The 24,481-nt window shown below is 36.9% G+C and overlaps 1 protein-coding gene and 2 non-coding genes across 3 annotated transcripts in view; 2 read left to right on the top strand and 1 right to left on the bottom strand.

Moving 5' to 3' along the window:
* The window catches only part of fzr (fizzy and cell division cycle 20 related), a 60,551-nt gene that overhangs the window by 6,580 nt on the left and 29,490 nt on the right, over positions 1–24,481 (bottom strand). The window contains exons 3-6 of the mRNA XM_073079171.1: positions 8,139–8,372; positions 5,377–5,511; positions 3,709–3,823; positions 2,418–2,539 (exon numbers count right to left, since the gene is read on the bottom strand). Of these exons, the coding sequence (XP_072935272.1) occupies positions 2,418–2,539; positions 3,709–3,823; positions 5,377–5,511; positions 8,139–8,372 (606 nt within the window). The remainder of the gene's footprint in view (positions 1–2,417; positions 2,540–3,708; positions 3,824–5,376; positions 5,512–8,138; positions 8,373–24,481) is intronic.
* TRNAI-AAU (transfer RNA isoleucine (anticodon AAU)) lies at positions 4,994–5,067 on the top strand. The gene has a single exon. It is a non-coding gene; the product is annotated as a tRNA-Ile (tRNA).
* On the top strand, positions 6,645–6,718 carry TRNAI-AAU (transfer RNA isoleucine (anticodon AAU)). Its single transcript has one exon. It is a non-coding gene; the product is annotated as a tRNA-Ile (tRNA).

The raw sequence follows: 24,481 nt of genomic DNA, 5'->3' as shown, positions 1-24,481 counted from the left end.
AATATAACCCTAATACTAATTATAAAAATATCCAACTGTCATTTAATAAATCTATTATTAATAAACATATAACTTAATTATGTATTATATTCAAACATATAATTCTTTAAAATTATGAGCGTCAAGACTTATTTAGTTATTATTTCAAAATATAAACATAATAACATTATTTAATTACATACGCACTTACGCTCTATATTATATACGCATGCAAAGGAAATAAACACATAATTACATACATATAACCGCAATTCCGCAAATGACGTGCAAATACGATATACAATTAAACAATAACGCTTCGTTCCCACGCCGCATGAAATGTATAATTAACATTTCAAAAAAACTGCTTATTTTATAAATAACTTTATGAAATAAGAATAAAAAAAATATACTCTATTAACTTTCTAGTAATTTAAAATTATGTTATTTCGTTTTAACATTTAAAATACTTATTTTTACAGACTTTTTACTTTTGCAAAAAACAATTTAATATACAGGGTGAATTTTTAAAACGGGCCTTCAGGGCCAAATCCGAAACTATAAGGATTAGCGAAAAATGCTGAAAGGAGTTACGAGGCCGATTTTGATAAAAACTAAAACTGCATCATTAGTTTTTTTTAATATTTTTTTCCTTAGCCGGGAATCGAACGAGTTCATTTTGAAAAAAAATACACCCTCTATATTATTCCACTATCTGATAGTGTCGCTTATAAGGATCAAATTCTGGGAAGTAATGTTATGTGAAAAATTAAAGGAAAAGGAAAATTTTGAAGAAAATACGTATTTTTCCATACATTGGCATACTAATCCTTAAGGATTATACATAACAAATGATTTATGTATAATTCTTTAGAAACAGACATAAGTCATACCATTGAAGAATTTGTTGGTTAATCAACTAATTATTCGATGTTATGACTATGACATACGGCTTAGTATGAGAAAGTAATAGTTTGGCAAATAAGTTACCGCCGTTTTTAGGATTTATTTTTTAATGAAAATAGATAACTGATTAAATAGTAAATCCTTATTGTTTGTTGTTTACAAATTCGTTTAACGCTAAATATGATTTTCTATATTTCTTTTTCTAGTAATCACTCGGATTTGACTCTAAAGGTAATTCTCGCAAATTGTCAACTTTACATCTGTATTAAACGAAACTCCGCCCATAGCAAGTAAATCTATTTTAATGGTCCTAAAAATAACCTTAGCTAAGTCGGACATAAAAATATAAATTATTGGGAAACAAAACGTCCATTTCGAATGATTAGAAACATTGAGCCAAAAAAAATGTTAATACACGAAATGTTTAAATTAATGAATGGCGGAAACTTAACTGCCAAATTAATATGGAAAAATATGTATTTTCTTAAAATTGAGGCTTTTCCTTTAGTTTGCCATTTATCATTACTTTCCATATTTTGATCCTTATAAGCAGCACTATCAGATAGTGGAATAATATAGAGGGTGCATTTTTTTTCAAAATGAACTCGTTCGATTCCCGGTTAGGGAAAAAGTTATTTTAAAAAAGTAATGATGCAGATTTAGTTTTTATCAAAATCGGCCTCGTAACTCCTTTCAGCATTTTTCGCTAATCCTTATAGTTTCCGATTTGGCCTTGAAGGCCCGTTTTAAAAATTCACCCTGTATAAGATAAAGATGGATTTGATTTAAGATTTTTTAAAATTACAATTAATACTAACTCACTAACCAAACGCAAGAAGGCAATTTGTCAACTTTAAACGTTTCCTAAAAGGACATTTATAACGTAAAGCTACACCAGTACACACGTTATCACCGCGGCGGGGACCGCAAACGTTTATCAAAGTTTCAGACTACTCTCACCGCGAAACCGCGGTCTCACGGTACGATAAAACGGTTCTCAAATTAAATATATCTACATATGTTGTGAAAATACTTATCTGTGTAATAAATTGCTGTTAATAAAATCAATTAGGTAAATGTAATTTTCTTTTTTTTATAAGTTGTAGTAGCTAAAGTGCAGTTTAGTAAACATTAAGATTTGTGTTGACCATGGGTATGTGTAATCAAGTCCTGATAGGATTGGCGTTATGTGTTACAAGGTCTGTTAAAAAAGAGTTACCACGTACTAAATCCGCACGCCTTGTGTTAATATAATAATCTTCCTAACCACACATTTTCGAGATTATTTGTCTTTTCATTTTTTTATACATGAACTTGATAATGCACTATTTTAAATTAATATATGAAAAGGGTAATTAGCCTTTATTTATATTTATATTATATTTTTCTTCTGACCTTCGATTGAACTAAAAAAAATAGCAAGTACACAGGACATTAGCATGTCAAATTTCAAACTGTCCAATCAATTTGGCTGAAACTTTGTCAATCTGTAGTTAACTTGACTATTAGTAGGAGAATTTCAATACACTCACCAGTGACCACACGAACAATTTGTTATCGTTGCCACCAGACGCGAGCGACTGACCATCGGGTGACCACTTCAGGCCGCACACCTCCTGTCTGTGCCCTTGCAACACCCTCGATGATTGTATCGCTGGAACAAAACATTGTAATAACATAGATTAGTAAAGATTACTCACACCTAACGAGAAAATGTAAACAGCTTTGACATTTGAAATTTTCACTGTCATCTATTTTCGTGTTTGAAAAATCTTAAAAAGTAGTTTTTAGAGCATTTACGCATGACACGATATTTCTCCGCACTTTTTCTTCGATTTCGTGTCTTAACTGCGCATGTCGGCATTGTTCCGCGTAAATTACACCATGACAGCTATTAAATGGCTGACAGAACTGTTAGCTGTTTAAGCCATTTAATGGCTTCCTTCAAATAAAATTCGGTGAGATATCTATCTATACTTATCTATTTATAGTAATTATATAAGTATATGATTATTTTGGCATGACTGCAAACCGTTTTGTCTTTAGCTGGGCAAGGGTCTGGGAACTATACTAATAATAAGATTAATATGAATTGACTCGACCCACACTTCGAAAACACTTGTCTACACAAATAAATTACAAAGAAAGCTCCATAAGTCCATGTATTCAAAATGATTTCATTATTTTACTGAGCATATTTTTTTATGAAAATAATGTTACTTCAACTTTTCAGCCCCATTTTCCTCACATGTCTCAAACTAATATACATATTTTTTTTTAGAACGAGAGCGGAACTTTCAAAAGGTAGCCAGTGCTGTGGTAGCGACACCTGAACATGGGATTTATACCCACCAAAAATTCCCAAAATTGATTTAACCCACGTTGTTGTTACCCAAAAAAAGTCATGAAATCGACGTAATGTGTTTTAGCATCACACATTTACTTTTTATTACCGCCATCTATCCCACCTTCCCCAAATTCCCACACACAGCAAACGCTTTCTTAAAACGTCGGGCAGATGGCGTGCTATACAGTTTTGGGGATTTTTTGGTTGGTTGGTAGATTTTGGCATAACACATTTTTTATTACCGCCATCTACATCACCTGCCCCAAGCTCCCACACACAGCAAACACTTCCTATAAACGTCGGACAGATGGCGTGCTATACAGTTTTGGGTTTATTTTGGTTGGTTGGTAAATTTTGGCAAAACTCATTTACTTTTTATTACCGCCATCTATCCTACCTTCCCCAAACTCCCATACACAGCAAACACTAAAATAAACGTCGGACAGATGGCGTGCTATACAGTTTCGGGTACATACCCGGTGTCCTGGTGTCCCGCTGCCTGATGTGCCTGTCCCGGGAGCCGGAGCTCAGTATGTCGCCGTTCCACGCCAGAGCGCCCACACGGGCTATGTGACCTTGCAATTTCGTTACCTGGTGGACAAAACTTCAATTTATAGGTACTCCTGATAAAAGCTATCAATTTAATTTGCAACAGACTCTTCGAAACAGAGGATCCCCGACACATATTTCTCCTATTTTTTTTATGTAAATAAACTATAAATAAATGCAAACTACCGGCCGAAGCAATTATCGGCTTTCGACATATGTTGTTACACATATAAAATATGTTTTTATTTACATAAATAATTTAAAAAAAAGTTGTGCCATACTAAAGAGTACGGGACCGTCTAGTTCGATGAATCACATAGTAGGTATTCTTGTTATGAACGAGGTATGAATTCAATTTCTATACAACAATCATTATTTATATATAAAAATATGGAAGGAATGAACACACTTTATCACCTCAGAAAAAACATTTCCCTTTTTCCACCATTACATATACATGTAAAGAAAAGACTCCTTTCTTTAATATTTATATTGTCTATGTCTATTTCTACTTATTTTTTACTAGTTTTTGACCGCGGCTTCGCCCGCGTTAATAAATATAACATACTAACATACATAAAACTGAAAATTCATACCTTCAACTTTGCTAAAGATCATCACTTGATCAAATGCATAATTTACGATTCAATCCTTACTAATAGCGATTAAAATAATCGATGTTTTGGGTCCAAAAGATCGATTCTCCGATTAATCGATCTTTCATCGCCATCCCTAGTTCCCGGGGGATTTCCAGGATAAAAACTATATTATGTCCTTTCTCGGGTCTCAGACTATCTTTGTACAAAATTTCATTAAAATCGGTTTAGTGGTTTAGGCGTGAAGAAGAGACAACCAGACAGACAGACAGACAGAGTTACTTTCGGATTTATATTAGTAGTAAGGATTAATGTCTATTATTTGTGACGTTAAAATGTGTCATGAATTTAAATGTGAAAAGAACTTTGTGGAAAAGCAACTTTAATGTCGTTTCTCTCATTTCAGGTATGTATTTTTTTTTATTTGTTATTTAGTATAATTTATTATTGTATATTAGAACATTATATTAATAGAATAAAATCTCCAGTTTCAGAACAACAACATTGTTTCTTTCCACTAGATCAATAACATGAATATTATATACATAGCATACATTGTATAATAACATGTCTAATCTTCTTGAACCTACCACTTAATTTCGTATGAAATGCTACCGGCCCATTAGCTCAGTTGGTTAGAGCGTCGTGCTAATAACGCGAAGGTCGCGGGTTCGATCCCCTCATGGGCCAAGTTTGTGCCATGCCCTGTTTTTTATTATTATTTTATTTAACTACAGTCATCCGTAAAAATAAATTAAATTGTAATAATTGATTGACACGAAATAAACATCGTGTATTTTCTAGTGTAAACGCCGCTACCCCTAAGGGCTAAGTTGAAATCCCTCGGAAAAGTATGCCTCCCTTACGACACCCTTAAAACCAGAACACAGCAGCGTTTGCTGCTGTTATTAGGCAGAAATAGGTGTGGCGGTGACACCAGAGTCGAACCACAGTGGGTGGTGGTTCTACCTTGAATAGCTTCTAAATGGTTAACCATACCTCCTTATTAACAGCGACATCCCACACGCTGATGTGTCCTTTCTGTGTGCCGACCGCCACGAGGTGACCGCGCTCGCTCCACGCGACTGACGTCACAGCATTCCCCTCCGACGACAAGTCGCATAGTCGCGTCACCTGGGAAACAAATATATTTCATTATAATATAGGTATTTATAGAACACAAGAACAATGTGTCTACTCCCTTATGTGATAAAACAAAGAAGTGCAGTGTCAGAGGACGTTACCTTCATTATATGATTATTTAGCAGTTTAAGTTAGCGTAGAATTACTCATTAGTTAGAGTAAGAATTACTAATTAGGCTAGATTGTAATTAATATAAAGTACGTATTACTCTCTTGGTACTTTATACAAAAAAAAAATATAATATAGGTAGACAGCAGTGATAAGCTAGTGGTTAGGAAACTCGGCCTCTAAAACGAGGGGTCTAAAGGTACAAATTCCTGGCACGTAACCCACCAGCGCTTAATGCTGCAGTTATTAGGCAGAAATAGGTGTGGCGGTGGTGCCGCGAAAATTTGAGAACTTTTTATTGTTAAAAGTAAAGTTTACTAGGTCAAAGAAAATTGGTTGTCAAATGAAATATTATTTTTTCAGTTTTGTATTAGCCTGTTTCGTGATGATGATGATGAAAATGAACCAATCCACAAACCTAACAAGTTTGTAATCCAATTTCTTTAATAAGTGTGCCAACTACAGTACCCTTCGTTTAAGTTGCTTGAAAACGTTCACTGTTTTCGTTTTCGGACATACAGCGCCCCCGTTGACCGTATCGGAACTAAAATTTCCCATTATGGGTTTTAAAGAACTGAATAGTCAATTGTAACATCATTTTATTTTACAAATATAAATACAATGCATTTATTTTTAATTTAATTTTAGATTTAAATTTATATTGTGGAATTTTAGTTCACAGTTACGGTACACGAGGGCGCTGTGTGCGCGGAAACGTAAACGGCGCACGTTTTCGAGCAAACGTAAAACTCATACTAAGGGTACAGACACAAAATAAAAAAAAATAAAAAATATATTTAATGACACACTACAAACGTCTAAAAAGGTTTCTGTGTTATCTTCGCCGTGGGGGCGCCACTTACGCACATTTTCTTCCCTTCTTCTATTTCTTTAAGAATTTTATTCCTTTGTATTACACTATAATTATTTCACACACATTAAATTAAATAACACTTTACGTACAAGACTACACATCTTGTACATTATGGTAGTTTATTTCGTCACATACAGTACCGGCCCATTAGCTCAGTTGATTAGAGCGTCGTGCTAATAACGCGAAGGTCGCGGGTTCGATCCCCTCATGGGCCATTACGGAATCATACACTCCCATTTTTATCAGTCGTAGGTAAGTTTTTACGCTTTGGTAATATTCTTTATTTATATATATTCTATATTTTTTTTTCAAGTTTCATGTTTTTTTTATTATGTTATGTTTTTTTTTTGTCGTTATTTTGTCGTAAATATTGATCAAAGAATGGTTTATATGGGTCCTAAGTAATTGGTATTTTTTGTATGTTTTGTGAAAGTTATTCAATATTAGTTTGAGAGTTAAATTTGAAAGTGGAGGCACCACCACCACACCTATGTACTTGTGTCCAATAACACTAGTGTTAGGCGCTGCTGTGTTCCGATTTTGAAGGCTGTGGTTAAATGTACAAACTTATCTGAGGTGTTCAAACTTAGTCCTCTAGGGTAGCAACGCATTTGTGGTCGACCTCAAGCCTACCTGAGGTCCTGAGCCCTAACTGTCAACTTATCTTGAGGTGAAGATGTCTATTAGTTCTTTTAGAAGTACAAATTTATTTATGCTTACAGAGTAGCTTCTACGAATGTTTAAAACGAATGTTATCATTATATTTATTTATTTTTTTTGATAGCGTCAGCGAAGTCAGACTCATTCCATCAGATGGTCTGAATGGTCGTTTCCTACATTATAAAAAAAATGTGAACCAGGCCCTAAGCATTATTACGTACACCGTAATACAATTTGTTAGATAGAGTCGTTTCCAAAAAAATCAGAAAAGATGGCCGCTACCCACTAGAGAAGTGAAAATAGATTAATAACGGGAGATAACCGCCAAATCAGGTCACGTCACTCAAACACCCATTGTGATGGGCGATCACTCGGCGTAACGTATTGGCGTAGTTAGTTGGTTAGTTAGTTAGTTAGTTAGTTAAGGAACTATATAGTTTAATTTCCAAAATATTTAGTGCCCTAATAAATGTCAAACTCAACATCCGCACACGTAGAGATCTATCTTACTCCTTTACTCCTTTATCTATCTTTTTAAAAGAAGAATCTTTTGAAGTAAAGATTGAAGTGGTCAATATCGTCTAATAGAAATGAGTCATTACTTAAGTAAGTAGTAACAGTAGGTAGTGGAGTAGTAGTAGGTAGTGTAGAGGTACACTACCATGATCATCTGTAACCAACTTCATATAGAACAGGGGTTTATCTGAAGTCGATTACAGATGTATAGCCGCTCTTGAGAGCTAGGATGGTAAGTTTGCTATACTTACGATTATAGTAGTCAGATTTTCCGCAAACTTACATACAAGGCGTCCATCTTAGTCCTCAATAGTAGCAAGGCATTTGTACCGGACTTCAGGGTAATCTTTTTCTATCTAAGGTCAATTACAATTGGCCAGCAGTTGCCACTTACCATCCGGCGCATGCTCGTTTGCTGCTCACAATACAAACAACAGTCCTCTGGTAGGCCAAACGTACCTGGCTAGTGCAAGCGCTCCACAGATACACGCAGCACCCGAGACCGACGCTGAGCACGTTCTGCGCGGACCAGTCCACCAGGTTCAGGTAGAAGTCGTCCTGCAGCTCCGGGGCGTCGAGCACCTTGAACGGGATCCGGGATATCTTGCGGGTCGCCTTCCGGGGGGAACGCAGCAGCTTCTGTGATTTAGCTGATACGGGCGACAGGCTGTACGGTGACGGGTCTATGTTCTCCTGCAACAAGAAATTCATGGCATTGAGATTTACTATATACAATGTATATTAAACTGGGAATATAAGTTTAAACACTTAATCTCGTCTATGTATGAAAAGTATGAAACAAGTAAATATTCTTACAGTGATGATCAAAGTATAGCCTTGGCCGTTTGCCATTTTACCGTATATATAAGGATAAACCCTTAAAATCAAGTTAAGACACATCAAGGCATTGAAGGTCTTTTTTTTTTTTTTTTTTTTTTTTTTTTTTTTTTTTTTTTTTTTTTTTTTTTTTTTTTTTGTTTACGAGGGGGAAACCTTCAAAAGGTACCCGGCGCCGTGGGAGCGACGCAGGGTTATGTGGGATTTTTACCGCACTAAAACCCCCCCGGTGGCCGTCCTCGGCGCTGCGTTGAGGGCTCCGGGATCTCCAAAGGAACGCAACCGGAGTCCTCTTAGCGCGTTGCCCCGTCGGGCTCCGCCCAGGTGAGCTTGACGCTCGCCACACCGTCTGGTGCGTACGACGGTATGCGACCACACATACCGCCGCCCTTCCCGGGGTCGCTTACCGGGCGGTTCGAGCTACCCACTCTTGCCGCCCGCAACCCCGGAAGCCCCCTTTTAGTCGCCTCTTACGACAGGCAGGGGATACCGTAGCCCTATTCTGGTCCCGAAACTACAGGGACACAGCGCCTGGGGCCTTTACGTACGCCCGCGGCGACTCCTCCTCCGAGCGGGTTCAGCGCGCTCCCTTGCTCGTTCGGCGTCTTCCTTCGCGGACATGACTGCATCGCAGAAGGTGATCATGCCGTCCCAGGCTTCGCTACGCTGAACCATCGCTCCGACGATGGCCGACGGAGAGAGATCCGGTCCCACTTTTTCGACGAGGATCCGCCGCTGCGACTCCCACGCTGGGCAGTACTGCAGCGTGTGCTGTGCGGAATCCTCGTCGTGCCCGCAATGATAGCACTGGGCCGTCTCCTCCCTCTGTATCCTGTTCAGATACTCACCGAAACAGCCATGTCCGGTGAGTATCTGAGTAAGGCGGTAGGTCACTCTACCCCTGCTCTTCAGCCAGGCCCGAAAGTTCGGTAGGATAGCGTCAACCACCCTTTGGCGTATGCTCCTAGGCTCCTGAAGCCGTTCGCGCCAGCACCTCAGAGCGCGCCATCTGGCTCTCCTCCGAAGCGCTCCGATCGTCTCTTCGTCGAAGGGTTCCGTCCTCTGACGGAGGACGCGGATCTTATGGAAGACCCGTGCGTCCATATCCGCCAGAATGTCCAGGGGCGGACACCGCCCCAGGACTGTCGCCGCCTCATACGATATGGTACGATACCCCCGGGCGACTCTGATTGCGATGGCATTGAAGGTCTACAAATCCAAGAAATTTAAGCAGGTAATGCGAATTAGAAAACATTTATAAGTTGCATGTATAATTCAGGAAAACATGGGAAGGAAACTAAATCCTTATGAGTATGAACAATGTTTTCAAAAGTTTTCGTTCCCTAAACATTTGACGATTTTTCACTACTTTTTCAGTACAGCCTTGCCAAAAAATAGACTTGCTTTAAAATCCATATAGAGAGATGTGTGCAAGTTCTCCAAAGCAATACAATACAAAGAGCATGTTTTTATGCTCAGCACTTGTTCATCTCACAAGTGGATTAATAAAAAATATTTTTTACTATATAAACAGTTCATTAAACTGTCCTTATAAAATTCCATTCTGCATAAAAGTTTAAACATTCCACGTTTTAGTGCACAATAATTCCATACCATACCATACCAGACAGATTTTATAGCTCTATTCATCACTAACTCGCTCTGACGATTCGCCAACGAACGTCCAAGTATAAAAAATAAATTAAAATCATTTAAAATGTTTAACTAATTTTCGATACTTCGTCAGCGCTTATTAAACGGTGTAACGAACAAAAAACATTAGGTAGCCGTACGTTTTATATCTGGACGATCTCATTACTAGTGGTACTATGGAACTCATCAAGATACGATGACTAGAATAATGGACACAAATTTGAGTGTAAGTGTATTCCCAAAAAATATACGGCGAGCGATCCGCGTGCAATAAAAAAAAACACTATTACAGTTAACAAAAAAGTCGATGGAGGTGGTACGAATGGCGTTAAAGTTACAAATGATGCTGCACTCATTAGGCACGAAGGCTATAAAGAAGACAAACACCGGGATACAGATTTAGAAACTTTTTGATGGTGCAAAAAACACTGACAAATTGAATCAACTAATTTCAACGCTGCTCGCTAGTGGCGAACAATTGATGAAGGCAAGCCATTAAAAATGTAAAAAACAGCACGTCTGCCAATCTCAGTACGAAAGATGTGAAACAAGACCTCTATAAATCAGAAGCGACGGAGCGTAGCATACATATGACCTGAGAAAAAGTTGTGTAGACTTGAATGTGATATAATAAACCCAAATTTAGCTTAGGTTTAAAACACAGGAAGTTATATAGACAAAATTGTTGGCGAGTTAATGGTGGTTCTCATGGCAAACAAATAGAAACCTCCTGAAGCGGAACGTAGGAGTCCTTGAAAGGTTCGGCTACCCACAGCCTTTTGTGCAAATCGCACAACAAAAACACATCTGAAAAAACGAAACGCAATAATCTCAACCAGAATACTCAGAACACGTGATAGCGTCTCGATTTGTCAGCGATTTTTTTACGCGATGCTTTCAATTAATCATCAAACTAAAATTTCTATTGAGACCACTCTGATTGGTCTTATTGCAAAACTCAATAATACGATCTGATAATGAGTCTAGACCGGCTACCATTAAATTAGATCGTATAAATACCAACGCACAGGTGCGAGTTTTGGGAATGCAACAGAAAATTTCGTATATATGAAACATGTGTTACAAAAAATAGTCATAAAAGTTATTTATACAGCCATAAAACGTGCATACGCTTAGCATATAGCCGTCCAAAAACATTAAAATGACAATTCTAATGTGAATTTTCGCACTGTCTTATACGGCGACAAATTCTAAGTAATTTGTTGCAAAAACTGCACATTTCACGTAAGGCTGCGGCGATATCACGTCCGTGAACCCGCTTTTATTGCGACTGCTAAGTAATCTAGATGTATAACACCTTCATAAAGCGATGCGAATTTCGTGGGACCAAACGTGGGATGCCATTACCGTGTGTTATTTTAAGCGGATAATAATCCTTTTCGACTTGAATAGAATTTTGAGGCGTGGGTGAAAATATTGGAAGTCCGCACGAGATGTGCCACGTTTAAAAGGGACTACATGAGGTGGACGTGTCCCGTCGAGTTCGGACACGTTTTACTGCAATTCAAATGGAAACAGAACTGGGTTGTGACGCCTACGTCAAAAACAAAAACATAAGAGGAGGCACACGCATAAACATGAGTGTTAAGCGCGCTCACAATAAATATCACTGATAAAAGAGGGATTTACATATAATACTACAAGATATCGCATCCTAAACCGTTATGTCGCCCCAAATTTAGGTTACCCAATCAATACTGCACAAAGGCTGTGGGCACGTGTTGAAAAAAAGATCAACGTAAAAAATCTTCAATCCAATTATTGACCCCTATGAATGAAGTCATTAAATGGGGCATGTTAAATAAGATTGAAAGTGCATCAATGTATGCACGGTGATTAACTCGACAGAACTGCCACTTAAGGAGATATTGACTTAGCAAACGCCCCGCCCCCGTGTGGCCGTCGACACAGTGGCCTTGGTATGTGGACGAAAACGAATGCATATTACTATATTACGTAAGACGAAAATTGCCTGCAGGAAGTTGCAACTTGTCTTGATGATGCGCGGACAACTACGTCAGCTGAGATACTCGAGGATAACGACGGATTGCATGATGGAATTTTCAAGAGAAATACCATTTTTATTTGCATTTCTCGTAAATAAAAGTCTAGACAGCTAACCTTGATAAGATCTAAGCTGAGTACTGAGTACGTGAAAAGAAATCAGTAATTGGGTAGTGCAATAAAATACGAGGCACGAAATTTCAGTCTCTTTTAAAAAAGTATTAGAAAAACAAGTGATACGCATACAAAGCCTTCGAGCAAGACATCATTAATGTAATAAGTTAAGTAGTGCATGACTAAATAAGCCGGATTAAAGCGAAGTTACTCACGTTGGAGCAGTGTAAGCGTTCTCTAACAATTTAGTACACTAATGCCACTTTGATTGGTCGAATTATGGTTTTTATGGTATTTTAAATGTGAATAGATTACGGACAAAATTGAAGTCACGTGAAATTGTAATAAACATAAGTTGAGAATTTCTCAACACACATGTTTTGTCAGAACTTTAATAACGTTTAAAAAGAGTCACAACCAATAAACAGCCAGTAGTTAAGAGTAGGAAATGAACTTAGAAAATAGTACGAGTAGCTATAATTCAAAACTTAGAAAGCAAACTTCGCGTGACGACCATCATTCGACGGATTTGCGGTTGTAGAGTACAGCTAGTGATGAAATTGTCCATTTCCTTTACACGCAATTGCTCTATTCGATGTGAATAGACAAAAAGATTCACACAATAGAGAACACAATGATACAATTGTACATCACAATAGACCTTCGATCTAACACTAGTCTATAAAAGATCCTGACACGCGGCCAATTGAAGCAGAAACATCCTTAGACCAGTCGAACAATATCGAAAAATATATGTAACTTAAGCCTAATAATGGCTTCAATAGGGAAATAGAGGATTTTTAATAAAGAGTAAACATTTTAGAACAGTTCAAGTAAAATGTGCGAAATGTGAATGTCAAAGAATGTATGATAAGCACACAAAATTAGTAAGCAGATTGATTCATCAAAATCTTTTCATACGTCATAATAACACGCGGGCGTAAGACCCCAAATAAGAGGAATTACAAATGAAATAAACGAATATAAACGGAGACATACAAATTCCGTGGACAGTGTAATATACTAATAACATGTCATGACAGTGCCCGGAGAAAAAGGTAAAAGAAAAATTTCAATATAACCCAAACCACAATGATGTAAGATGAATGAGCAATCAGAACTGAAGTTTATTAACCTCAGATAGCAGACGCATAAAAAGCTAGAAATCTACCAAGTAGTGACTAGATCTTAGATAACAGATTGATTGGTACTATAAATGAATGGCAGATTTTGTGACCTGTACAGTTCTGCAAGCGGGTCACGTTACGGCGGTGCAATAAAAAAAATAAGCCACTGCACGAAACCCTTGTCTTTCAGTTGTTTTAGTGCGAAATGAATACAAATTGCAAAAGACGGAACTTATTTGAATTTCAACACAACTTTTACGACCATCTACACAATAAGGATTAATTCGTATCGCCTAGGTAAGAGGTATAATTCATCAGCGGTTGACATCCTATTTATCAAAGTCTTTTCAATACGCTTGCAGAATTATTGGGTTACAATTTGATTTACGACATCGATTATAGTGCTAAAAAGGACACAGTGCATTGTGAGTATTGTGACACAATGTAAATTTCTTTTACATTTACATTATCTCCTGATATTACTGCTCTAAGACATATTCTGGTTTTCTCATTATTTAAAGATTTATTTCTCTATTCAGCATTACAATTATTTTTAAGTTACGAAAAATAACGTTTGCCGTTAGCACACAAGTCCAACTAATTCAAAATCGATGTCATGAAAACGGTTGCTAAACTAATTGACTCAACAACGTAAATACACGTAACCCTATCGGGCCTCGGTCGCAAAAAGCCTCTGCAAACAAGGACTTGTGTAAATAGTTGAAAAAAAATTAAGGCCACGCTGATGGCTCTCGCAAAATTCTCTCGCATACCGGTAGATGTTGTTTCTGTAAACAAACCACCGAGTGAACACGGATGGGCACTTCTGACGACCGGTTCAATAGTTAACCAAGACACGGGAGCCGCACTTAAATATCTTAATGAAAAAATATTTGATTTAGATTTTATGTACCTACATTCGAGTTGAAGCGCTATCATATCTAAAGTTTGACGAAATTCAATAAAAAAAAAACACCTCGCTGTTGTATGATTACACTAATGCTAAAATCTCAAATGCAACCGCTACATTTATCACCTACGCGTGATTACCAAATGCGTAAATCAAAATAGACAGAGGACATACGTCGAGAATAGAAAATTATGGTACACAATTTCATAGCATTGCAGCGCAATGAGATCACATGTCGGGCACAGGAAATGTGGGTGTTGCTAGCGTTCAAACTCTATTATCAGATTCATACGGGAGAGATGATTGTGATTCAAATGTTCAACCAACAACTTCTTTTTATTTTTTCTATGATTCGAACAACAATAGCAGCAAACGAACTCCTTAGATGCCTAAATATCAAAGGCCAAACTTAGGTACAGCCCGTACATAATACTGAATACCTAAGCGAGAGCTAATAAAGGATTCCATTGTCATTATACAGTGCCGTGGTGCGCGCTGTATCAGTCAACGACTCCGTCATATTTGGAAACAACACGCCACATATCAGATAACGATTAGGACATCTGCATAGTGATTAGCGAGTTGTAAATGTCAATCAGTGGACTTTCGATCATTGTTGGTGGCAAAAAATCCTATATAGGCACTTACACGTCAATAAATAACTTGGAACAATCAAGGTCACGATTGTACCTCGCACAACACCAGTAACCAGGTGGTAAAAAATAGTTTCGATATAATTAACGAGAAATGTCGACCGAGATGTCTCAGAAATTATAAGAGCACCCACACAATGGCTCCGGAGCGTGACTGTGCACCAATTCAGGGGACAATCTAAGACATGATCTAGATTGTAAAAACACTACGGCAGCACACCAAACTGTTCAAAAACAACTACAAAGAAATCGATTTCATACAGCCAGATAAAAAATTAAAAGAAAAAATGCAGCAATAGAAACTGACGTCGTAAAAGTTACGAATCATCCCCTGGCAATGACCGAAAGTCTAGACCTTTAGATACATCTGTTTAGGCGGTGAATGTCCCAGCCAAAAAACTTAAAGACATAGTTACCATTTGACGAACAAATATGAATTATCATCATTTGGAATAGTTTTTATCATCGACCATTTTGAAGTATTACTCTGCAAGTGCTTTAAGAGCTTTAATGCGTGTGATGATTTAAACATAATAATAGTCTTCACATGTGAAGACTAATAGCAGATTTCGCATTAATCGTTATTACATTGACGTGATCAATGCCAATCCATATTAGTTTATTGTTCCAACGATTATTGACTGGAATAGATTTCTCTGTGCGCTTAAAATCCTTTCTCAGGGAATGGAGCAATCGATTACTCATACCGTGAACCAATTGGATTAGAGATACACTCATATTTATTGTTTTGTATACGGTTGTGATTTAAAATTTGCATTAAATGCCTATTCGGGCTTCAACTACTTTTTGCATCGTTGCAAAAATACGTCACGGTGTACGCTTCGTGCGTATAAAATTACAATCACGGACACTTCCTAGCGTGATCCTGAGCCAATAAAAAATAGTCAGCAGCGGTGGTGATCGGCACGGACCAATGAACCCTAGGATCGCACGCATCATTTAAATGCGCGGGCGCAAAATTTGTAAATTGCAAAGCGTCTAGACTTTTATCCGTTCAAGGACTTAGAGCAAAAAGCATTAGATGAGAGAGCGATCGGGCAATTCGTCGCGCCTGCGCAAAGCCCAGCACCACACGGTGAGCGCCTTTATATAATTGCTGGCGATATCGACGCAGGCGCAAGTAGTCAATCAATTTATACTAAAAAAGATTACGCAGCTTGTTCACTGCGTAATCGCATCACATATAAAAACTTAAACATAAAAACAAAACCGTATACTGGCTCCTTTAATTAATTATGCATTTTCATTTGAGGATTACGAACTATGGAAGCCTAGTATGTTCAACCTCATTAGCAATGTTAAATATATTAAGCACGTGTCACTAATTTTTGGGCTCGCCACAAAAAGTGGTGGTTAATTACTTTAAAAATTCAAAGTCATAAAAGCTAAAAGTTAATACTTCTAACACACTTTTACGACATATCTTCATCAAACATTGACATAGAGACGATGGATCTTAAATCATATTCAATATTTATTTCGTCCTCATGTTGAAGAATACATTTTTTTCCTTGACGTTTTATATTGCAATTTGCAGAATTCTTTTATTTTTAGTTTTTTTAGTGTCTCTTCCACACCTAGATTACATCAATATAATTGGCTATTGACAATGGGTTATCGGAATCAAAGATGCCGGATGCATTCGGGTTTTCAAAGGCAATTATTTTGTAACAAAATTGAAAATAAGAAATAAACACAGCTACATCAGGCTCCACTGATTCGGGTGCATTGACTCCGGATCTACGAGGAGTACCTACGAAGTGCAACGTTACGAGAAAACTCTTCGTAACTTCAACTTTAATTACACTTACGCTTTTACATTAGTAATAATAAATCTATCCAATGCTTTGTCTATCTAAGATCGAAATTTGACAATTTTTAGTAGGCCCAATATTTAGTACGCAAGAATTGATAAATTTAGAAATTTTATAGTCAAAACATTGAACAAATCGATATTTTTAAATTTCTAGTAGACAGAGATTAAATTTATTGTAAGGGCCGTTAGCCAACAATAGCATTAATAATAATCTTTCTATTGTGATGTTTGTGATATTTCAAGAATTTTAAAGTGTGCGATGACACATTCAATATGAATTTTTAATAACGAATTTGCTTTATCTTGAAATGTATGTATTTACGAAATTACTGGCATTTACCGTACCATAAAACTTAATGTACAACTACTTCGCACTGTATTGACTAAAGTATGACTGATTAAAGCTGTAAAGAATATCACTTAGTAAGAATTCAAATGATTTTAAAAATGTAACGTAATCGTAATAGCAAGTCATATAGTCGAGACGACGTACGCTTGAAATGAAAATGAAATAGATAACAGACTAATATTTGTCATAATTGACATTCAAATAGTTCTATTGAGGACAGCTCGAGCTGATAACGACAAGTAAGTTAAAAGAAATGAAGCAATGAACTTGACCAATGAAAACGACATAGCGAACAATCCAACTTGAAGTTTCCATTGTGGCAAAGTACTTAAATAAAGTGTCCACACATATTCGCATCGAGGCACAATCGTATATCAAACAGTGTTTGAATTGATTGGTATTGACTTTGAGAGTGTAGTGACACCATAAAAGATGGGCGCAGCGGCTAATAACGTTTGCAAATATTCATGGTATGTACCCGATGGCAGAATTTATAAGGAGACGCATCGGGAATTGAGTCACACGCCGTTGCATTGTGACAACATTGCCGAAATTTGTATTCAACGGGTTATGCACGTAATCCAGTGGGTGGCAACCGTAGGACAAATCTAGAATAACATGAATAGTTTTATTGTTTTTTTGCGTGTACCTTATCTCCGCAATTGATTCCTGTTCGATTCTGTTTTGATACCTGCTGCTTTTTGCGAACGGTGACATGCATATCTGAATATCCGATGCTAAACGTCGTATTTAAATGTGGATTACGATTTTTTATGTTGATTTTTAAGTGGGTCACCCGATGTCGAGAAAATGGACGGTAACGGAGCGTTTTTAAAAATCATGTCATGTAAATAATTTTAGGTAACTGTATATATGCATACTATAAAATATTTTAAATAAGGAAATACGTTATAATATTCAAAGGAAAACCGGCTGAACAGATTTTTACAATTCTTACTAAATTTACAAAATGCCAAATTGTGCTTGTTTCGTTTCGAGAATTTGTATTATGACGTTTAGGGGTAGAATACTGTCATCAGTTCTATATTATCTGTCATACAAGTTATCCTTGTACGGACTCTAGACTCTCAAAGCATCAATGTAAACTAGAACTTAAGGTTTTGTATTGTAACAAAGAATATAAGCTTTGTAAAGAGATAAATAAAGATACATTTATATAATCATCATCATATCACTTTTGTCCATGGATTGGACTTCAAATAGGCTTGAAAACTTTTTTTACAGAAGTCTCAAGCATATAACTCTCACCTTTCATTTAAACATTAAATCAAGTGATAAATAATTAATAATATAAAAAATCTTGTGATAGGTATACCTGCTGCAAACGACGTCAATTGCTCAAACTATAAAAACCACATCAATACACGAAAAAGGAAAAAACAAAATCCTAATTAAACTATTTCAATTTAACCCGCGTCAATGAAATAAATAGGTAACGCTATTTATAGCACAAAAAGCATCACTCATCACGTATGTTAATTCCCCATCTAAATGAACATGTTTCCCGACCATTAGTCGACCTATCACCCCGATCGTGGCAGATGACCACCTGATTGAAATGATTTTTTTGCCACTTCTGTCACGCTGACGGCGGCTTGATGCGTGCACGGTACCTTCGGAACGTATATGGCAATCAACACTACGCCTGACATTTGCTAATGTACCGAAATGGATGTAAGAGGATACCTGTCTAATACGTGAACTTTCAGTTAAGTAAAAAAAGTAAAGAAATAATGCAAAGCATTGAGTCTTAACAAAATCCATCAGTCACCAAGCAATAGAAGTACGAACGAGGTACAGTAGTACGAAATGTAACTGTCTGTGTAAATTTGTAAAAATGTTAAATAAAATTACATTTATTTAAACAATTCAAGCTTTTCAAGTCATTTAAAACTTAGCTGTAGCCAGCATGACCGAACAATACTTGAATAACAATAAATATTACATAGGTACATATAACCTACCAATATTATTAGACAATATTTTCGAAATAACCCTACCTGATTAGCGTCATCACTTAGACTGACACTCTACATCCACTTCTTTCCCTAATTCGTATGCAAAATAAAAAGAAACGATAATGACAAAAGCAAACCGACGAAAAGGGGACAATCAAATCGTCGATAATGCAACTTTCATATTCACGTTAAATAGTCGTACACGGCAAACGTGACAGACAAACGCACACTCACACACACGTACCTACAAACTATGTAAACGACCATCCAATATTTGTATACGAATCGTAAAGAAGACAAATCAACGCGCCAAAAAAGTTTAATATTCCAAACGTTTGACCGTAAAATTTTAATAATTTATTATTTTGGGTCGTTGTCACCGCTGAGTGATGTCAGGCGGACAGACAAATGACTGGACAAAAGTAACACCACGGACAAAAAAACAATGGCATTGTATCGCTAATGTAATGGACGGCGAAAAAAGATGCACAAGCACAGGAATTGGTTGATTAGAAACAAAACGTTACGACGAATTTGCATTTCGGAACCAAACGCGCAAAAAAGGCTAGTTGTAAAACGTGTCTTCTGCAAGCTTATGTTGTTTGAATAGACGAGTGAAGGAACCTAGAGTCTTATAGATGCCTGATTGACTGCGGTAGCACCCTTACACCACGTGTATATCTATGAGCCATTTTCAATATTTAAAGTTTAATGGATGGCGACAAAAGTTGCACAAGCACAGGAATTGGTTGATTAGAAACAAAAAGTCACGACGAATTTGCATTTCGGAACGAAACGAACAAAAAAGGCTAGTTGTAAATCGTGTCTTCTGCAAGCCTATGTTGTTTGAATAGACGAATGAAGAAACCTAGGGTCTTATAGATGTCTTTGATTGACTGCGGTATCACCACATATACACCATAAGCTATTTTAACATAGGTATAAAGTGTAATGGACGACGAAATAAGATGCATAAGCTACGAAATTGGTTGGTCAGAAACAAAAAAATACGACGAATTTGCATTTGGAAACGAAACGCGCAAAAAAGCTTGTTGTAAAACACGTATTATGCTAGCTTTTTATAAGCCTGAAGTAGTAAACGACAATTTAGCATTTGACGGTAAGTGGTCAGGGGTTCTACCACTTCTACGTAAGGTCAACCCTTGTTAACACTCCTGAGGCTTAAAATGGTGGAATTATATGTAAGTCAGCTAGCATCCAAACCCTTTCATCGAAACGCAGAATTTCTCCACGCATTCCAATAGGTGTGGCGATGATACCTCCACGGTCGAACCATACTGATTCTATTTACCCTTCAAATTTTTGCTGCTGTTTTTATTAAACGTGCCCAAGAAACGAGAGAATTCCTAAGCTTGGCATCGTGGGTCACGATACAGCTAGGTTATCTGAAAATAGATACGAAATGTGAACTGATAACCGCAAAAAAATTACAAAAAGAACTGTTTTTGAAAGCGAAAATGCCTTGGCGACTGCACCGACGTTGCCCGTATACATATCCTTAATGACTACTTCCCATCAGCTGACTTCTCAGCAGGTAAAAAAAAAGTCCCAATGACGTTTTGGGACTAACTCTAAACTCTATTTAAACTTTTAACTTTAACTTTAAAGTGTTAACTAAACCCAGCAAAACAAAAATCCACAAAATATCGCATACATACTTAACCAAAAAACACATTTGCGAATAGAGGAAAAAGAAGCGCCAAATACCCATCGCCGGTTTACCCAACTGATTAGCGCATCCTCATTGTCACCGGCACGCTAAACGTTCCGTCCGCGTTAATTGCCGTACAATGGATGCACAAAGAGAATACTTCAGCACGCTCCGACGACAGATCGTTTACCCAAAATAAACAGGAGAATCGCGTCATTGCTGAGTAAATATTGGTTCTGATAAACGGAACTTGGTGGTCGTCACTTCTATAATGGGGATTAGAGATAGATTGAAAGCGGATAAAATGTTTATCTTTCAGTATATTAAAGATTTTTTTATGAAATTGAGTAGCAAACGAGCAGGAAATTTACCTGATAGTCAGTGGTCACCGCCGCCTATGTATATCTGCATTTAATATTACGTAACTTGGAATGATAAAAATCAAATGTACAAAATCACTTTAATGTATTCACTAAGGTTACTATAATAATTTTTTAACTACTTACCATTAAAATGGTTATAATCCATACTCAAAATCAACAAAAGACAGGTACATAAACAACTTTTATATTTACTCAAAAAGTCCCATCATGAGAAATCAAAATAATATAATTAAACAAATAAATGTATGCCATCGGTTCCCAACCTAAGACCATCGCAGGCTGAAATTTTTCGTCATTTAAAAAAAAATATACTTACATCCCATTATGCTTAGCGTAGCAATACGGTACCGATCTAAAATTCTTAAACGATTTCGTCATGGTTCTAAACTGCCTAGAAAGTTTGAGAACCACCGCTTTTACGAATCAAAACCAAACAATAAACTCCACGCCGGCACCGTGGCCACCGGCGCATAACAACGAAATTAATTTAATACCTAATTAAAACTTCTCGGTGATATAATTACTAGAGCAGTACCGTTAGAATAACAACATTGCATAACAAACCTATTCCCTAAACCTTTCTCTCTACAACAGAATTGACAAGGCAACCGTACAGTCAGCTACTTAAGTGCCTTAGCATAAATTCAATAATAAGCATACAAAAGAATAAATTAGCGGACGACGGTACCTCATTACTGATATTACAACGCAACGCTACCGAGAGGTGTGCTTAGGGATGGCGACCTGAGATCGATTAATCGAAGAATCGATCTTTTGGGCCAAAAAAAAATATTATTTTATTCGATTATTTAGCCGATTATTTTAATCGATCTCCAATAATTGATCAATTCAGTGAATCGATCTTTCATCCTAGAAATCGAATGTCGATCTTTTTTTAGTTGATTAAATGTTATAGCCATTGTTTTAGTGATGTTTGTTTGGTTCTGATGATGATCAAAGAACGATTTTTGTAGAATAGATTATTTTGTAATCTATTTCTCTTTGATTCGAATCGATTCAAGAATCGATCTTTTTCGAAAAGAATCGCCATCCCTAGGTGTGCTCTCTGTCACACACGTGTACATACTCGTTACACGCACTAATGATATATTAGTGAGATTAGTGAAGTTTTACGAGCTCGCGTGGAAGAAGTTTTAATAGAGACATTCTTATATAAGGCAACTTAGTTATAGTCTTCAGGAGTAGCAACACAAGTGTTGACTACCTCATATGGGATTCTAATTATATATAGGGTTGATAAGGGTTCACGAGCGACAATAGCTACTTACCATCAGGTAAACAGCTGTCATATCCTCTGTAAGGGTAAAGAAAATTCCATTAACAGAAACAGTATGCCTCCCTTAGCACACTCTTCACAAACACAGCGGAGTTTAACACTGCTGTTATCAGGCAGAAATATGTGTGTCAGTGGTGTTGCCGGAGTCGAACCACTAAGACCTTTCTACTAAGTTCTACCACCTTTTAAATACACATGCCGAACAATAGAACAGTAGTTAGCCGATGAAACCCTAATTACAATCAACACACAACAATAACAAACCGACATTAATAAGCAATTTCGAAACAAAGCAACGCATACATCCAAGGACTGTCATTCGATATGGCCGGATCCTAATTACAATCGGCACCGACACGACTCGGCGATTTCGCGTAACAAAAGCTGAGGTGTACTGAAGTCAAGAATGTCGTATGGTGGTAATACGATTATGTGTTAACGTAATAAGTTTTGTTGTTTAAATTTTCTATCATGATATTTTTAAGGCGCTAGAAATCTTTGTGGCCTGACTCCAGAAGCACCAAAGCGACAACTATTCTGTTGACTAACAGTTTTAATCGCTGCTGTGTTTGCTTTTAAGGGTGTGGTAAGAAGACATACGTATCCGAAGCGTTTCAACCTAGTCCTGATAGGTAGCAAAGCATCTATGGCCACGCTCAGGTTATTAAATCATACCTGGCGTTGCTTACAGAATGATCCGCAAGTAAAATTGGAGCTCATCATGATGAAGTAACGTGTTACACCTACGGACTCGGACTACGGACTAATTGAATATATCTGAGAGTTTCCGTAATGTGTTTAAAGGTATGTAGAGTCTATAAATCCCGTACTCAACCATATAGGCTTAGCATACCAACCCGGTCAAGTGCAGTCTTCTCTATTAAGAAACCTGCTAGGACCACGACAGTAATGGCTCGATAATGACTGATTAAAACAACATTGATTAGAATTCACCAACAATTAATCACTCTACAAAACCTGTCTGCTTTTAAATTATTATAATCTTTTTTGTTAGTGACAAATTTAAGCTACCGAATTCAGCTATCAGTGTTTTGCGCTTATGTGTTTTTTCCAAATGCTTGTTTTGTTCGCTTAGCGGGCGCTAATGCAAAAATAAAATAAAACACCCAAGTGATAAAAGCTCAAATTAAAAAGCCTTAAGAACCTTAACTAATTTCGATCCAATATGCATTTAAAAATCAATTTAAATGTAGTCTTAGCAGGGATATTTTGACCCTCATGTGGATACCGAAGTGAAGACAAATTTTACGATATCTGATACGCGCATGAAAATTGGAACTAAAGCATCGAATTCCTCTAATACAAATCCCAAATCAATGGGTGCAATAAATTGAAGCTGAAGCGACTCTTAGAGCCGTAAGGAATCTTGTTACATAAGAAAAATTCGACAATGATTTTGGGACCGTTTTAGGTTATTAAAGTAAATGATAGTGATCACCCTCATCCCAAACGCCAACAGATCGCTTCAAACCCATAAAGAAGTTATTGCTAAAAGCATCGACTGTATTGATTTTGGTTCGACAAATTTTTACACATAAAAAATGAACAAATTGAAGTCACCATTTGACCCTACAATAAAAATCGGGTGTGCCGTTGGTTTTATTTTTCGCAAAAATTCGAACATTACCATCCACGATACTGTCACAACAACGCCGGATCCACATTAGATATCGAACTTTACGTGACGTTATGACCATTTCAAAATATTTTGGAATGGAATTTAAGAACACAGCTCAGAGGTTAAACGCTTCGGACTTATACACTTTGTATATTAATATTTCCGGGTCGAACGGGAGGCTTAATGGACGAAATCATAATTACATCAGTTACAATTAATTTGGAATTGCAAATGTCCAACGATAAACATAAACGACACAAAACTAAGGTCCCCAAACAAAAAGGACCAAGTGGATCGTTGTCGAATTTGCAGAGGCGTTTTATTACG

This window comes from Epargyreus clarus, unplaced genomic scaffold (assembly GCF_041222505.1).
Source record: "Epargyreus clarus isolate Ecla_fem2 unplaced genomic scaffold, WU_Ecla_fem_2.2 ptg000014l, whole genome shotgun sequence".
Lineage (NCBI taxonomy): Eukaryota > Metazoa > Arthropoda > Insecta > Lepidoptera > Hesperiidae > Epargyreus > Epargyreus clarus.
Note: the sequence above shows the minus strand (reverse complement) of the source record. Positions and strands in the feature narration are given on the sequence as shown.